The following is an 18,484-nucleotide window of genomic DNA, read 5'->3' as shown; positions in this document are numbered from 1 at the left end:
CAGCACCGGCCGCCGAACGCAGCGCACCCCCCTGCTCGGGCAGAGCGAAGCTGGGCAGGCTGGAAACGTCGGTCGTTGGCCGCGGAGGCCATTGGGGGCTTCAGGCCGAGGAGCAGCGAGGGTGGGCGGTGTGGTGAGGGTGGTGAACATCTGGCGAGTGACCCCAGGTAGATGTCACAGAAACAACCGCCCCCCTCCCTGACACCCCCTTCGGGTGCGACACCCATCCCAGCTACGGGCGCCGCCTCCTGCGGGCGCAGCACCCAGTCTTAATCGCCGTGCCCGCGCACAGCCCCGCAAACTGCAGCGCGGGACGGAGGGAGCCGCCCTGCCAACGCCCAGCTCCGCCAAGCCGGCCGCTGCCCCCTTCCGCGCCCTGAGCAGCGCTACCGCAGCACCGCAGCGATCCTCGTCCCCACCGCGGGCAGCCCGCCCAGCCCCCGGCGGGCCCACCACTGCGGCGGGGCCCCGTCACACGCTCCGGTCGCCGCCGGGCCGGCCCGCCCCGCCCGGAGGCGCCCCGGCAGCCAGCCGGCCCCCCCCGCCATCTTGTCCCCGGGCGCCTCCTCTCGGCCGGGGCCGGGCGGCGGGAGCGGGGGAGCCGGGCTGGGGTCGCCGCTTTCCCCGCCGGGAGCCTTCCCCCCCCTCCCGGGCCGCTCTCCGCCTTCTGCCGACCGTGCCAGGCACCCTCCCTCTCGGCCTTCACTACCGGGTCAGGCGAGGCGGGAGCGGTGAGGCAGCGCCCGACACCGACAGCCCTCCTCCTCCTCCTCCTCTCCGCCTCCTCCTCCGCCTCCCCCCGCCGCGGCCGTCCCCTCCCTCCCCGCCTCCCTCCCTCCTTGCCCGCCGTCAGTTTCTCTACAACTCGTACGTCCCCGCACAGGCAGGGTCCCGGCCGCCGCGGCTGCCATGGATATCAGCTAGAGCCGGACGGAGAGGGCAGAGAGGCGCTCCCGACCCAGCCGCCGAGCCCTGCCTCCCTCCCGCCGGCCGGCAGCAGCCGCTCCCCGCCCGCCCCGAGCCTGCCCCGGGGAGGCGGGGGTGAGGGAAGAAGGACGGAGCGCAGGGAGGGAGTCGGGCAGAGCATCCCCACGGCAATGTCCAAGGGCTTGAAGAAGAAAAGTCACTGGACGAGCCGAGTCCACGAGATCGTGATCGTGAGGAACCCGGAGGGGCAGCTGGGCTTCGAGCTGAAGGGGGGCGCCGAGAACGGGCAGTTCCCCTACCTGGGGGAGGTGAAGCCCGGCAAGGTGGCCTATGAGGGCGGCAGCAAGTTAGTGCCGGAGGAGCTGCTGCTGGAGGTGAACGAGACCCCCGTGGCCGGGCTCACCACCAGGGATGTGCTGGCCGTGATCAAGCACTGCAAGGACCCCATCCGGCTCAAGTGCGTCAAGCAAGGTAAGGCGGGGACGGGTCCCCCGCTCCGCCGCCGCCCCCTTCCCCCGGGGGCTGGGGTGGGGGGCCGGGGGGGCAGCAACTTTGTTGCTGCAGTTTGACTTTCCCCCTCCCCGCCGGAGCCGCCCCCCGCCCCGGTCCCCGCGGAGGATGCGAGCGGCGGTGCCCGCAGCCGGGCGAATTAAATGTGCGTCAGTGGCAGCGCTTCGCCATGCCGCGGCGGGGGGGGGGCGGTGCCGGGCAGCCCCCCACCCCCCCTCCGCGGCCCCCAGCCGACCCCCGCCCCGCCGGGCCCTGGAAGGGGATGGGGGGCGGTGCGGCGGCGCGGGGCTCGCCCTTGGCTCTGCTTCGGTCCGGGCGGCCGGGCCTGGGGCCAGGGGCTCGCCGCGGCGCGCCGGCTCCCTCCCGAGCGGCATGAAGGGCGGCTTCAGCATCTCCTCGGTGCCGTTAGCGGAGAAGGCGCTGGCTTGGTCCATGGCGAAAACGATCGCCTCATCCGAGGGAACGGGGACCTCGGGAGAAGTGGGAGGGAGCAGCGGGGAGAAACTTTTGGGAGAAGCGTCTAGTTTTGCCTCTCCTCTCCTGCTCGTATTTATTTTTGGAGTACTCCAGTAGGTTAATGCGTTTCCAGGAAAGTCAGCAGAGAGGAGACGCCGCAGATGCTGTTGGCGTGTTTGTCCTCTTTGAACTACGCTGAGTGAGAGCAGCCGGGCGCTCGCAGGAGGTGTCCGCTCCCCGGCAGCGTTTCGGGAGCTGGGACCTGCCCCGGCAGCCGAGGCTGCGGGCGCTCCCGGGACGCGGGAGCTGCAGCCCGGGTGTAGGCGCCCTGCCCGCCCTCGCCTTGCAGCCGGGCGGGGGTCGGGCGCTGGGAACGGGGGGTCCCTGCGGCGGGGGGTTGGGTGCCGGGTGCCAGGGGCCGTCGCGCTCTGCAGCCGCGGCCGGGGGGCTTTGCTCAGAGGGCGCACGGGGGGAGAGTTCCTCTGACATCTGGTGTAGTTTTGTAACTGAACTTCCCCGCTGTAACTGGCGGTTTGTTGTTTGAAGCGGCATTCGTGATACTCCTGGATGCTTCAAAGATAGGCCAGTTACAAGTTTGTCCAAACGTGGCAGAATCAGTAGAAAGAATGTGACTTTCACTCAGGCCTGCAGAATGTACTTTAGGATATATTCAGCTATCTAGCTAAGGTCAAACCTCTAAATAAAGGTATGATCTGGGATTTTTCTGTTTCTCCTTTTGGGTAAGTTGTGCAATGTGTTGTAGGTCATATCTTGATAGTCAGGCAATGCAGCGAGACGCAATAGTTTATGTGATAAGTGAGGATCAGAAAGGGGCATAACGGATTCTGTCTTGCGGTATAGTGTCATCTCTGGGTACCTGAACTCCAGGCAACCTGCTCTGTAGTTTCCTCTTTCTATCAGTAGTTTCAGTGTCAGTGGTCTTACTGTGATGGGATTCAAAAAGAAGCAGCAGTAGAAGTGTCAAGAAGATAAGGGTACATTGCCTGCTAAGTTATTTGAAGTCTTACTTTTATTCTTTGCAGAAATCCTATAGCTGCTTTGCAGTAATGCCAAGTTAAGGTTACGTTTGTTTACTACGTGAAACAGTCTGTGTCCCACCTCTTCACTGTTTTACTAACATTTCTCTTTAAGTCAAAGCAATCACCAGTGATTCATTAATGTGTGCACCCTTAATAAAGATACCTGTCATATATGAATTAGGGACATTAGTCAGGCTTTTAGTCTGTGGATTTCTTGAATGAGACGTGGAGGATGAATTCTAAATTTTGCCTAGTTTATAAATATACCTCTGAGGAGTTTTACTTCAGGATGTTAGCACACTACTCTTGATGTGAGTCCTCAAAGCACTGGCCAGATGCTTCTGTGTTTGGAAATGACAGTTCTGCATAGATTCTTGGGCTGAGAGTTCCTGGCTGGAATGATCTTTATTGGGCTCCAGCATCCTTTGCTTCGCCAAAGGGGGAGGCCTTCTGGATCCAGCTTCCTATTCTTAAAAAAAAAGGTCAATGGTTTGTGTCTTATACCACCTGACTCCTCCCTCAGTGTAATTCAGTCTGCGCCCCTTGGTTACAAAGCACAGACAGCAGGCATCTACGTTACAGTAACAAATTACTATTCCCCAACAGTACTTTGCAGCAGTGTGTAGGAGAGAAAAAGCTGGGCAATAAAATCTTTATATGTTTTTGTAACTTTTGTTCTCCTTTATAATTACAAAACACCTTTAGTGTGCTGCAACAAGGTTAATTACTCCATTATCATTTTTTCTGCATAGTTTATCAATGATATCGCTGTAAATTAGAGTAGCATGACCTTGAATGCACCATGTGACTGTAGCTGCTTCTTCAATGCTGCCTAGGGATGAAGTCAGAGAGAGAAATGTGGAGGTAGGACATGACTATTTATAACGTGATCCTGAAGAGGCTGTTAGTATTTCTCTTGTTTGAAAGTTTTGGTAATTCAGCAGTGAAAATTCACTTGTAGATGAAATCAGGGAATGGCTAATTGAGTTTACAGGAATTAGTTTAACTGTTTTGAAGTATAGAAAATAAAGGTGCTTTCATGATTTTTCATTAAGTTGTATTTGATTAAATACCCCCCCCCTTCAAAATAAGGAGTGAAATACTTCATCTTTTATTATGAGGTGAAGTACTTCTTTAACAAAGTATGATGGAATATTGCTGTTTTAAGTGAGCTGAACATCTTGAGCTAAAAATATTAACTTAGGAAAAACAATCATATAATGTAGGAGTTGCTGTATATCATCAGGAGGAGTAAATATCATGAGAAGCTAATTAGCAGTTCCACGATATGATCCGACATAGAACTCTCCTAAGTATGAGACCCAGTAAATAATGTTTTCATGCAGGAAATTATTGCCTGGTTTTGCATGGGGAGAAGAGATCGTAAGAACCATTATTATTATTTTTTAATCTTGTAAGAGTCCACAGAGAAATATTCCTTGGAGACTATTTCCTGTTTGGGTTTTTTTGTTAGTTTTTTTTTTTGTGAGTCACTTACTGTGCTACTGTTGGCAGAATCACAGAGGTTCTCTTAAAACACATGGGGTGAAGCCTTAGCCCAGATGAAGTCAATGACAAAGCTGCCCTTAACATCAAATGAAGATAGCAGGATATCCTCTGAAGTCCTATGTTTTTTTGGATATATACGCTTTCAGTGGGAGTATTTTTGTGCAGCAGTCAAATTAGTCGGGTGTATTTGCAAATGTTGCGCATTCTGACCTGCTCTGGTTATTAAGAGAAGAACCTTACTGTTTCTGCAAGAAATACTTCTGAATCTCAAATGTGATCGTTTTTACATGCAGAACAGTTTAGATGAAGTACTATCTTCTTCCCACAGTTCCCACAGATGTACAGATGCGTAGTTGTAAAAGTAGCAATGTGTTAAGGAAAGGCATCCTAATTTGGATAAGTAATCACACGGGGAAGAGTCACGTGAGGGGCAATGTTGTCTCCAGTTCCATTCTCTGTTCATCACTGCTGTCTCAGATCCTCAGTATCTTTCACCAGTAATTCCCGCCAGCAGGTGACACAGGTCCGTGATGTGCACAGACTCCAATACAGCTTTGGTTTTAGTTTGAAGGGTTGCAGGAACGGCCCACTCAGTTGTACTGCATAAATCAGCATCATTATTCTTTGCATAGAGTTATAAACTTCCACAGATGCCCTCAGCAGAATCCCAGTGAATGGTCTGAAAACATGGATTTCAGAACTCTGGAGCACTGCAGCAGATTTTGTCCTGGAGCTGCTGGCTGATGTATCTCTTCCTGAACGAAAATGACTTGGACATACCAAGTAACCAGGTGATCTGACTGAGTAATTTAATTTAGAAGTATTTAGTGGTATGACCATATGAAATATAAATAACATTGATACTTCATACTGACACTTTCTAAAGTCTTGAATTTGACTCTAAATTGTCAAACTTTAAGCTTCAACCCATTTTAGGTCCTTATGAAAAAAGGCATTTCGTACACATAATGTAAGGAGGGACTTAAAACCAGTTTTACTTTCTTAGTCATAATTTACTTAACAGTAAGCGTATGCTAAGAAGTTTTGCTGACTGTTGATGGACTTGAGCATACTTGCAAGTGCTTTCCCAGTCAGGAGAAGATTTGGACCCTCACTAGGGTGGACACACGAGTGGCCGTGTTTGGGCAGACTGCAAGTCTGCATCCTCCACGTCCTCTTCCTGGTAGTGGGGACAGTGGTTTCCCAGCAAAGAGTGGAAGGACAGGACAGTACTGTCCCAGCACCCAGTGATTTGTGGCTCAGGGATTTAGTAGCCCTGTAGTGGCTTTGTTTTTTTTTTTCCTTAATGAGTTCATCCATGAGTTTTGCAATTAAAACCTAGCTTGCTGTTATTTTTGTTTTGTTTTCTTTTAAAGTCTGTGACAAGCCTTTCAACAGAGAAGTACAGGAATGTTTTGGTTTTCCAGTTTTTCCCTGCACATGTAGATATCATGTCAGCTGGTTAAAATGTTATTATTTTCCTACAGACTTTTTCATACACATATTCCTGTGTATAGTTATATTTTTTAAGATATTTCATTGGTTATTTAATTTCATCAATAATTTTCTTCTACGTTCATTAAAATACCCTGTGCATACAGATTGTCTTCTTGTGTTTTTTCTTACTGGGTATCAATATATACTGTCTTCCAAGATGTGAATGTTGAATAAAACTTTCTTTGCTAATATAAAGAAAAATATTTTACAATAGAAAGCTGCATGATTTTCCCAAATAAAAAAAAAAAAACCACGCACAAGGATGTTGCAAAAAAAAAAACCCAAAGAACTATGAAAACCTGTGTGATTGCACTTCTGGTGTATAATGCAAAGATAGTCTTTGAAAAGAAACTGTACTTCAGACCTACTCCTTTTTCTTAACTTGTGCTACTGAGGATTTTACTAACTCCGGAAATTAAATTCAGAGTTCTCTTTTTACCATTACTTTATGTCATTCTGAACTTGTCCGTCTTAATTTAAAGACCATTGAAGCTGACTTCTGACTCATGTAGCCGGTGAGTTATTCTCCATCTCCTCCAGAGAGATTGTGATGTTTCATGTCAGGAACTCTTGGTGTTCACTGGCAATAGAATTATATTCATCAGTCTTTTTCCTTCTCTGAGAATTACAAATGTGCCATTAAAGGATGGGGCCATGACTTTGTTAGTGCATCATTTCCTTGAAGAAATGAAATAATTGAGAGTGCTCTGCTTGGTTCTGTAGAGTCTCATATGGTAAAGTTCATCTCACACCTGTCCATCTGTTGATACTGTTGACATCAAAGGAAAGTACTGGCATGAGAGGTAAAATTGCATCTGAATTATTTCATGCCTCCTCTAACCTCACCTGCATTAATTCAGCATTCCATGACAGATACGAATTCTGAGCTTTTGCTTTCAGTGTTCGTGATCTTCTCTTTGCTCCTTATAGATGAGGAGCTCCTTTCATGACTTGAAAGAGTTGGTAAATTATTCATCTATATTTTTTGTATACAAGAAGTGGTGTATACATGGAAAAAGTGCTCCTTCAGAAGAGATTTATGTGAGAAGGTGGTCATAACCATGATTTAGAAAGGGTGATGGAGAGAAAAGTGCTGCTGTAGTTGTAGAAGCAGATGTTTCTTGTTCTTCTCTTCCTCATAATGGTATAAACAAATAAAAAAAAAAAAGAAAACTCTTTTTTGCTGGAGAGCATCAAGGCAAGGGTCGAAGAACATAGTGCCGTTGCTTGACTGTGTTAACATTCTGGAAGTAATTTTTTTTCTTCCATACATATAATATGTGTTTATAAATATATGAGTTTACATATACATCTGTTGATCTGTTGTTGGTTTTGTTTTTTTTAGAGCTGTGGGTAGGACTTTTTACCTGTAGGTTGAGAGTGTGTAGACTTTGTGTAGTAGTGCTACACAGTAAGATAATATATAATGATATTTATGGGTTACAGTATTAATCTAGAATACTTTTCATACAAGTTTTGATGCATATATATATATATGAATGATAGTTACAAGCAACCTGTTCACTCTGGTGGCCAAGCAGTGTGCAGTATGGCACAGTATTCTGCAGGAGGAAATAAAATGATCATAAACTTTAGAAGAAGATTGACTAGATGCCTACCCAAGCAGGTGCAGTCTACAGCATGGAGTTTGAAGGTACTGATTTCAGCAGCAAAGTGCCTATCTTTGGTTTTTGTTGCTGAATGTCATTGCAATGCTGGCCTTAACTGAGTTTTCTACAATCACACGGACTGTGATCCCAACAGTATCTCTTCAGTACACCTAATTTGCTACAAATCAGTTTGCTTTAAAACTCATGGAAATCTACCCAGTATGAAGGTGTAATGGCCTCGCTGGCCATTTGTATAGCTTTCTCCCTGTAGGCTGAAGCTACTGCAGTGGAAAGTGGAATAGCAGACAGAAGCAAGAGAAGAGGGAGAGAGCAAGGGCTTTAACAAGAAGGAACTTTATCTAGCATTTCCAAACCAAGCAAAAATTCTCATTGGTAATTGATAATCTCTAAAACAGTACTTTTCTTATGGTTTACAGTTCTTTTAACATTAGCCTAAAAAGTCTCCTTTATTTAAACCTCCAATCCATAATTTGTACTTTTCACGAGAAGCTTAGTTGACAGAAGGCTGTTGTTTGTGTATATCTGCCATGTATTTACCCTTTTTACAGTGTGTAAACGAACGACAAATGCATTATTTCTGAACTCTCAGTCAGCACAATTGCTGGGATCCAGACAGCTTAATCAAAAAGTGTGTTGCTGTCAACATGACACTTCCAGGTGTCTTCTCATTCATATATAGGTTATGATTAGTAATATATGAATAATGCTGTTTCACTCTGCTTATCAGCTTCAGATGTTTCTCCTGGATGTCTTTGATTATTTCCACAATGCATGAACTCAAGATGAAGGAAAGTAAGACACGGAACAAAGTGGAGAAAGTGAAATGTGAAAGAGAAAGTCCCAGGGAAGAAAATCAGAGATTATTAACCTATGATATTACTGGGTTTAAAAATCACATGTTCCGTCAAATTCAAGAGAGACTGTACAGCTCTGGTGAGATTCTCCAGTGCAGGGAAAATCGGCATAGGGAATGTGCATTTCCTGGTTCTGTCTTAGTTCCTCAGAGTATGTGGAAATCTCATGCTGGGCTAAAGCTGACCCTCTAAAATACCCACAACTGACTCATTCCAATGAAGAAAATGTATTTCTTCTTTAACTGAAATCCTGAGTTGTTCTAAATGCATCTATGTTTCTGTCCGAAGTTCTCACCAAAGTAGAGTAAAACAATGGTGCCCCCGAGAAATGGGGGAGAAACATGTATTTGTGTTGGATGACACATATTTGTGTAGGATGACTTTTGTAAGTGTGTGACAGCCCTACAAAAAATGGAGATTTGCCAGGTAGTGTTTAGTTGCCATCATGCCAGAACAGCATGCTGGGTCCCTTGCTGCTGAGGCGGCACCTTGACCTCCCAGGCTCACTTTCTGCATCCTCCCTCTGTGGTACCAAGCCGTTGTGGTGTCATTGACCTTCAGAAGTCGTGCTGGCCCACAAGCACTAAGTAATTCTGTGCCTTTCTTTTCAGACCTCTGACCTCGGGAAGCAAGGGTTACAGTTAAGGTGTTCAAGACCATGTGAAAATGGAATTAAAAAACAAGCATGCATGTGTTTTATGGTTTGCAGAAAAAACAGAGTGGCTATGTCCACTACCAGAAAAAATCCATAGGTGAAATAATGCCTCCTTACATTTCTATATCACATTTTTCTGTCTGTCTTGGATCATCCTTAGTTCAGATTAGTGTACTTCAAGGAGCTCCCGCATATTCCTTTTCTTTCTTACAAACCATGAAGCCCTACCTGCCACCAAAGTCCTTCTTTCTTGTCTGCTCCACAGGTTTTCTACTACTGAAGCATCTTTGTTCACTGCTTCCTGTGTCCCTGGAATTCCCCTTGACCCTTTCGAGTAGTGCATCTTTCAGGTCGGGTATTAGCACCAACTAGTTTGTTCTGCCAGTAAGGTGTTTCTACCTCTATGCCTGAATTTACTTCAGAAAGCATGCAGAAACTTGTTTTGACCCAGAATTTGGCATTCCATGATTCCAGATCATTCCTGTTCTGATGGGAGCAAGCCTGGTATGACAGTCTCCCATTGTCCCTGATCTGGGAGATATATGACACAGCCTTGACAATGTATGGTAGTCCCTATAGCCAGTGATGGCAGCCATTTCATTGAATTACCCAGAATTATGAAATTGTTCACAGAGTCCCCAGATTATCATACGGGGTGCCAGAGTTTTCCATTGGAAGTCTGCTAGGTCAGACACTGAGGACAAAATCGAGGTGGCTTGCTATCTGCAGGGTCACAGTGAGTTAGTTTGTTTGTTTTTAAAAACTCAGAAAAAATATCATGTCCTTAGTATGCAGGAAAAAGAAACGTACTAGAAATAGATTCACTATTAATAGCAGAACAACTGGAAAATAGTAGTAGGACTATAATGAGCAAAATTTGCCACACTGTATACTAGCAAGTAAATTGTGTACCTGTGCTAATGCAGCATTAGTATTCCAGAGTGGAAATACCTCCTGGAAACAGGTACAAGTCATCTTTTATTACTTACCTATTGAATCTTGGTATCTTCATATCTCACATTGTCCTTGCATTTGTCAAAATGAAATGTGGAATATGATTTGTTAAATTGCACATTTTATGGTGTTGTTTTTTTTTTAAATAAATAAAAAAAATTCTTCCAGCTTTGTTTTCTTCATGGCAATCATGAATTAATTTGCATAATTCTAATCAAATATATCCACTTCACAAAGCCACACCTAATTCATGCTACAGAAGCTGAAAAGGAAACAAAATTAGGGCATCCAGTCATTCCTGGACATCCGTTTTATAAGTAAGTTCTTACAACGCACACATTTTTTGTTTGCTTGATTTTAAACGCGGACTGACAAGTGGGGAATGGCCCTATTTGTACCCCATATGAGTTATACTGAATAGTTTCTAACGCGTTGCATTCACATGGCTGGTTCTTTAAACAGTATGAAATGAAATGACTGTGTTAGTTTCTTTACTAATTTTCTTATTTTCTTACTAATTCCTTTGTGCTAATTCTGCGTTAATAAATGTCACATAAGCCTCTCTTACTTTTCCAAAATTGTAGGTAAGTATAAACAAGAATTAAGCTCACTATATTTTAATTCTCTGTCCTTGTATTTTAATAAGAACAGCCATTTATATTTCAAAGTGCTGCAGAGTCCTGTTGCAGACTGAATAAGCGAGTAGAGCGCCTAGGTGCTCCCGCCGTGGAAGCGCAATCCTTGGGTGGTGGCAAAGGCAAACTCTTGTAGCAGATTGAGGCAGGAGGGGAACACTTTCTTCATTTAAACTACCGCGTGCTTTGGTTAGGTAAAGTGTAATTACCCCCCAAATTTCCTGCTCGGCCACTACGCTGTTCTTTTGTGCAGCTCTCCTTGAAGCTCGGTTCCGCTGGGATGCCCTCTGCTCTTGGCAGTATCAGGTGGCGTGCTGTGACTCCTGTTCATTACACTGACAGCCACTGGTTTCACTGGTATTTCTGATTTCTCTTTCCATGTGGGTTTGTTACATCTGCTTGTTGTCTCATGCATAAAGTCTCAAACCTTGTGGTGAGAGGAACTTACTTTTTGTTACAGCAACTAGCACGACAATTTAAAGTTGGCAGTCTCTAGTTTCTATGGCAATGTAAGGAAGTGTTCACAATATATTCAGTTAGCCATAATGACTTTCTTGGTAATAGTTATTGGAAATATTCTGTATCATTTTAGCGTAGGATTTGTAACTCAAATTGACAGTATTTCAATCTTGGTGATAGAGGCTGTAAAGTAAATGAAAGTTGAGCAATATGATTTAAGAGAAAATACCTAGTTCTGACTGATGCAGAGCCTCTATCATTGGTAGCGCTGGTCTGTTGTCTCATGGTCTTTCCATTACAGCTACTGCTAGTGACGCCTGTGCAAAAAACCTTAGCTATACTGTATATGGAGAATAAATTTCCCTAAGAATTTAGTTTTTCTTTTTATCTGCTCCATTTACTTGTGGAAGAACATTTTCTGCCTGTAAACTTCTAGAAGAATTACTGGAATTTCTGATAAGCCAGTAAAAAGAGCACGTTCAACACTCACTCTATTTGGTCATTTTCCAGTAAAAATAGCGTAAAAGATTTCAAGAAAAGAATGCATCACAGCACTGGAGGTTTTGTTGGGAAAATAAATTTAAGACGTTGGGTTTTCTTAATTAAAATTAAAAGTCAGTAATTGAAATATTAATTAAAAGGTCTTCTGGATTCATGCTTATGTTAAGTTTTTATGTTATGCTTGTGGTACTTATGTGCTGTATGTATGCTCTTCAGAACAGATGAACTAATAAAATTTAAAAATGTCTCCTTTAAATATGTGTGAAATATTGTAGGGGTTTGTGTACAGTTAATCTGACTTGCAGAAGTATAACAGCTGCTTTGCCTTTACAGGGATTCATGTCCGTGTGTGTGTTTTAAGGGTAATAAAATTAATGTTTCTGAATATAAAAGTTGGAGAAACTGAAGGGGTTTTTTTTTTTTTTTTCATATTTGAGAAAGCATGTCCTGCATGTGACCAGAGCAGTTATCAGTTTCTCTTAGGAAATGTAGCAGATCCAACTGGGGTCCAATGATGTTCTTTCAGGTCAATATTAAGTAGATTTCTAGTAAGTAGTAAGCAACTTTCTCAGCAGTTGCTGTAGGAACTGGTTGCAGTGAGCTGCAGAATTCCTCCCTCCGCATCTGCACGTTGTTGGCCAGCCAGCGAGGAGGAGGCTGCCGGGAAAGAGCTTTGGAGCCGAGACAGTAAAACAGAAGTCTTCACATGTATCCCTCTAGACACTAATATTACTCTTGTTATTAAACTATCTGAATAGCTTCCAGATTCTAAAAATCCTTTACAAAAAGATCTTGTTCAGACTCCCCCAGCAGGGAGGTACCTTTGGTGTCCTCACCAAGCTCCGTGACTTTGAGTGTGGGAAGGGAAGCTGGGACTGTGTAAAAACTTCCTCGCAGCTTTGGTCTCCTGATCTGGGCTGTGAGATATTGTTCTTAAAAACTCTTGGGAAATTGCCGAGTTTCACAATTGTAATGATTATGTTTTCATCATGTGTGCTGTCTTTTTATGTTTTTGGTGTTTTTTTGTTTGTTTGTTTGTTATTTAAAGCCTGTCCAGCTTTTTAGAAAGAAAGGATCTGTCTAAATATGTATGGTTTACCGATAGAACTGGCACTGGATTTCTCCAATGTAATAGCCTAGTTTTTTCTTTTTATTCTTTAAAAAATTAATCTTTTAAAACACAACTGATATTATTAGTCTATCAAAACAACTGAAATCAGATCCCGTGGAGACAGATACTACGAGCTGGCAGGGAGAAACAGTTGCTACCCCAAAGGGTGTATAAAGGCTAATTAGGCACAGCGGATAGGTAGGAAGAGACAGAACCGCACGGTGGTGAACTGACTTGCCAAAAATCTCGGATCAATCAATAACAGAGTGAGAAACCCTGCAATGTAATTTAAAAGTCTGTGCAAGCAGTACTGCGTCCAAGTAAAGGCACACAAACTGGAAAAAAAACCCTCTCCTGTTCAATGAGAATTTCTATTGATTGCTTGAGTAAAATATTTTTGCAGGTATTTATTTTAAATTCCATGACAAATCTCGTGTAAAGCAGAAGCTTTGCCAATAACAAAGAAGCATGAGCGTGCAAAGGTCTGTACAGAGGAAAGAGTGTGATGGAGTGTTGTCTCCTAAAATAAAATGCATTTCAGAAATATACTGGAGGTGGTGAAGTGTAGGAAACCAAAATAATATACATTTATATATTTTAATGAGATATCTGTGTTTGTTTGCAGTGTTACTTGGTCATATAGGTACATCAATCGCACTATATGAGGCATTTATTAAAATTCTTCTGGCCTATTAAAGATGCTCCCTGATGAGTGGCAAATTATAAATAATTTATGTGGGTTTTTGGGGGGGTGGTTTTTTTTTTTTCCCTTTTCATTTTGTTTTAAATAACTCCTCATTTGTTTTAGAAATATGAGAAGCCTTAAAAAACGTTACCACAGGCAAAGTTTGGCTTGCTAAGTGACACATACAAAATACTGATTAAAAACCCAGCGGGAACCTCGCACTTTTCACAATGCTGAGGAACTTCAGATCGGCTTCGCTGGATGGTGGCTTCTTGGAGAGCCCTGATGTTGCCATCTTTTGACCCAAACTGGGTGGGGTTGTTGGCACAATCCTAGATTTAGCCCAGTTTGCAAAAAGTTACAGCTAGGGTTTAGGGTTGTCAGATGACATCCCTCCAAATTACTGAGGAATCGCAGAGAAGCGAGACTGTCCTGATGTTATGAGGACATCTGGTAATCCTAGGCAGGGCTCTGTAAGGCCATCTCAGTTGCAGTTACACCGAAGGTGGTACTTTGTGGCTCTGTGCGACTGTCCCCCTGTGGGGAGCTGTCGGTCCCTCTTTGTGCTTTCGCCTGCTGCTCTTTGGCACTGGTTTCTCATTTCTGACTGGAAACTCTTCCCCCCTGCTCCCCTGGGAGAGGCTGGTGTGAAAAAAAGGGTGGGGGGACTCCTGAGCACTTACCCGCTCTGAGGTATGTCTGCTTGAGCTGCTGGAGTACGTTTCATGGTGAGGAACCTCTAGAACGTGTCCACATCCTCCTCCTTCAGTGCCTGGGGCTGGAAAATGATGATTAAAGAGATGATCAGTGAGAGATCAGAGTGGGATTTTGCCTTGTACAAGCAACAAGACATAGGTCTTGCTGAATCCACCCTCCTTTTTCAGGAGAAAGTAGTTGCGTAACACTAACGACGACATCCAGCTGAGGTTCTGCCACCCTATTTTTAATCCTCTTTTATGTACCACAATACTTGTAGGTTCTTTAGATGAAACTGGCACAAGCCAGTGCAGCACATCATGGACATCTGGACTGATGAAAAAACTCACGTCACCTTTTGACAACCATGTAGTACTGTTCACTGTACAGCACCCTTCGTTATGTAGTTAGTCCGATAGGACTTTGGTCGTGAAGTTGATCATGAGCACGCTGTTGCCCTGCATTTGCATTACTAATTCATCAAGGCTTTCTACAGATGCAGTCATTTGTAGGGTTAAGGACAAAGGAAACCTTGAAAAGCCGATGTTTCTGTCCTGGATAAGGGCCGCTGGTTTGCGGTGCGTGGTGATACTACGCAACAATTTGGTGCAGAAATTGTGTAATGTTCCGTGCAGCCAGTATCACCAGGGAATAAGTGAGGTGAGCTGGACTCTGTCTCAGGCACTGGAGTTAGGAGTCCATACTCCTGTAAAGCAAAGGTCCAAGCTGTACTTGATGGAATAGCACTGGGATCATTCTCCTCCCAGGACCATCACTACTAGTTCTTTCTTCGCTGTGCTAAATTCAGCTAGCGATCGGGCTGTTCAGGCATGCCGGCTGTCCTCATAGCAGGAGATGAAAATACCTGTGTTTGAGGGGTGCCAGGGTCATCCTGAACTGGAGAATACGGAGTTTTTTCTTGTGCGTGTGTGTGTCTCCCACTGTTATCAGGAGGATGGGATAGCTGAAGCTGCAACCACAGCCCAGAAGAGAGGAGTGAGTAGTGGATGGCTTGCTGGGTGTTAGGGGACCTGAGCTTTCCCTCTGGGAAAGTCATGTGGGGCACCGTAAAGCTGTCCCTGAAGGCACGCTAGTGAGCAGGTAACCTGAATGGGCTCCTAATCTGACCTGGAGACCGTCCTGTGGAGAGGTCTGTGCAGTGATCTCCAGGGACACTTGGTGCAGGACTACACTTGGGCAGGAATTCCTCAACTAACATTTGAAAGATTTCCTTCTTTCTCCTGTGTTTTATTTTTTACAAGAGCAAAATGAAACCAAATGCCAACCCTTCATTATTTTTTTTGAAAGCAGAATCCTTGTTTTATGACCAGTCTTTCTCAGCTTAGTTATTTCTGTCTAACTCGAGAGCAAGTGCTCCCTGCCATGCATGACACGGGTCATGCACTGTGAGAAGAGTGCCATCCACTCACATCATCAACTAGTTGTAGCCTTTAAGTTCCTGACTGGAAGCCTTCCTAGGAAGAGCCAACCACATCTCATTGGGTTTATCTTCTAAGGTCTGGTGAATCACAGAACTAGTGTGACATTGCTTGGAGTCAAAAGTTTATGCATGTTTGTTCATGTTTTGCCTGAAATAGTGTTGTGTGTCACTGCTAATAGGCAATTTCTGGGCAAATCCAGGAAAAGCCTGGCCTCTGTGTCTCTGTAGCCTTTTCTAATTTTTTTTTCCCCTTGGGCTGGCAGCTACAGATACTGCTGTCTCTTGAAAACAGCCTGCAGTTAGGGAGGGTGGGCCTGCAATGCGTGATTTACACAGGAGTTTTTCAGAGGAGCAGCAGAAAAGAGAGGGGAAAAAAACCCCAACCAAGATAGTTCACTCAGGTCTGCAAGCCAAGGATCTTTCTTTGTATTTTAGATTGATTTTTTCATATTTTTTTGTCATGAATTGCATATCTGTTGAATTTGCAGCAATTATTTTCTAAATCAAATGGTTAAATTTTGTTACAAAGTATAGCTGGCTTTACAAATACCCGATTTTTTTCTGACCCTTCCCACCCGCCCCCCCTTGCTGCTCTAACCCCCACACTGCAAGGGCTGCTTGTCTGCCCTGAATGCTTTGAACTTTATGTAAAACATATCTTCAAAAGTAATAGGGACCTGTAGCAGAGAGACTCCATCTTTAAGTCCTGTAGGGTATTTTACACATTTAGGGCTTTGTATCAGAAACAAGAAAACCTTACGTTTGGAAAGTGAAATAATCAATTAATCTGATTAACAATATTATAGGTCATATAACTTTGGAATTTGGCTTTGAGGGGCTAGAAATTGCAGTTTTCTCAGCATAAATTGCAGGTGTTCTGTAGCTTTCAGGGCGAGATAGACATTTCTTACAACATCTGAGCGCAATGGAGCTGCCCGTACTGAGCAGCCCCGCGACCAGCATGGCTGGAAGTAGCTGTCATCCCCAGAGAAGCTTCACCAGCCTGCTGGACCCTGCTCCTAGTTCCTGGAGGAGCAGCCCAGTTCCAGTGCCATCCTAACATAATGCAACAGCTTCTGACTGCTCCAGCCCAGGTCATAACTACTTCCATCCATGTTTTTTTTATTAATCAGCTTGGAGATCTTCCTTCAGCTCGTTTTCCTTTCAAAAAAGTTCATCTGTTAATAATCAGCTGGGCGTCATGTTTGCTTGCAAGGCACCTGCAACAACGCATAATTTCTGCTTCGCTTATGTCAAACAAGACAGCCAAGAATTACATCCTCATGCTGAGTTATGCCATACTGGTTGGAATTACGTTGGAAATGCATGAATTTCATGTGTCTTGCTGAGCTTTGCTTTATTTTCATGTGCCAATATCAACTATTCAGGGCAATTTCATATCAGTATTATCAAGTTCACAGAACAGTGTGGAATATTTTGTATTTGTCTTGTAGGAAGATTGCCAATCAACTGTTTGTAGATCTTACATTTCCATGTGTTAGAGCTGTGTTTTCAAGGTTTATAATTGAGTTTTGCTTACTAAAGCTGTCTGCAAGCGATGCCTGTAATTTTTTTCTGTCTTAGAGCTGTTTATGAAAGAAGGAAATTCTGGATTGTGTCTTGTTTTTCAGAAAGTATTTCTGTAATTGTTTATTATAAATGCGAAGGATAATCTGGCCAGCAAAGAAAAGTGAGGGAAGAGGAAAAAAATCAGGTAGGAGTGGAAGACAGTGCTGAGTAATTCCATCTCATTGCTTAACAGCCTACAAAGATTTATCAGTCTGCAGTGCTGGTGCTACTGCACGAGAATTTCCATCTTTTCAGATTATGTATCCTACCGTAGGACTCCTCAGTTGTTTTTTAAGAAGGAGAACACCTGACACAAGAGCTGGGAAGTTTCACTGGGAAATGGAGATGTCCTACCTTCAGAGCCCTGGCTCTGAGGCAGGGGAAGGGCTGTGCTGCAGCCTGCCTGGAAGATGGAAGAGACCTGGAGCTGGTACTCGAACTCTGGCTATGAGGGGGAAGGTACGAGCCTTTCATCCTAGGGGAGAAGGGAGGGAGGCTGCTCTCCCCAGGGAGTTGGTTCCAGCCCCCTGTGCTTGTGGAAACCATGGGAGACAGAGGGGAGCTGTGCTCTTAGCCCCGGGACACCTGCCCCCCGCCGTTCTTGCTGCCCATCTCCAGAGAAGAGCTTTGCTTACCTCTCCTCTCTCCTTTCCTCCGACATCCGACATCCCTTCCAGTTGTAGTGGCACCTAAAGAGGGATAATCTGCTGAGTGTTGCAGAGGAGTGCTGCCTGACCCGGCTCTGTCGCACGCACCCACCCGTCGCTGGAGCCCAGCGCCGAGGCTTTGGCTCAGCACCGAGCCCAGGGGCTTGCCCGCTGGTGGGCTTGGGGCTCGTTCCCGCTCCTTGGTTGAGTGTCCCACGGGCTGCGGGAGCGGGCAGATGCCAGTGCTCTGAGCAGGCTCCTCCGCAGCGCCTTGCGAGCCGGAATCCACGTGTGGGTGCTAACTGAAAAGTCTCGTCTTAACAGCTCATTAAAACTTGTTTGTTGGCCTTCATCGTGCAATATAGTTCAGCTCAGCAGACAGAATAAATGTACTCGGTCTAAAAAAATGTATGTACCTCCCAGTTTGTGAGAATCTGGGTAACAAAAACCTTTGGAGAAAGTGTATGTTTGATACATATTGGCTAATTCAAAGCAACACTAAGAATTTGATTTAAACCAACAGTATCAAGATTTTCCAAAGAAAACTCAAAATCTGGCTTTTCATCCAAGTTTTTTTAAGCACATTATGTGTGTAAAATACCCTCTTTTTGTTATTGTTTTCTGATTTAGGGTGTGCTTTTAAAATGTAATTAGCAGGAAAGATTCAGTTTTTCTGTACTATGTCAAAACAGATCCAGAGCAACTCC

General features: G+C 44.7%; 1 protein-coding gene across 11 annotated transcripts in view; it reads left to right on the top strand.

The window, feature by feature from the left end:
* The first annotated feature begins 811 nt into the window (after window positions 1-811).
* The window catches only part of MAGI2 (membrane associated guanylate kinase, WW and PDZ domain containing 2), a 786,243-nt gene continuing 768,570 nt past the window's right edge, over window positions 812-18,484 (top strand). For 7 of the 11 annotated variants that reach the window (XM_075427760.1, XM_075427753.1, XM_075427751.1 and 4 more), the window contains exon 1: window positions 813-1,398. In XM_075427760.1, the coding sequence (XP_075283875.1) occupies window positions 1,098-1,398 (301 nt within the window). In that variant the 5' untranslated portion in view covers window positions 813-1,097. Of the gene's footprint in view, window positions 1,399-18,484 lie in introns of all 11 variants that reach the window. The other 4 variants (XM_075427763.1, XM_075427762.1, XM_075427755.1 and 1 more) reach the window with 2 other exon arrangements.

The sequence above is a fragment of the Opisthocomus hoazin genome, chromosome 8, assembly GCF_030867145.1.
Source record: "Opisthocomus hoazin isolate bOpiHoa1 chromosome 8, bOpiHoa1.hap1, whole genome shotgun sequence".
Lineage (NCBI taxonomy): Eukaryota > Metazoa > Chordata > Aves > Opisthocomiformes > Opisthocomidae > Opisthocomus > Opisthocomus hoazin.
This window is presented reverse-complemented; position numbering and strand designations above follow the sequence as displayed.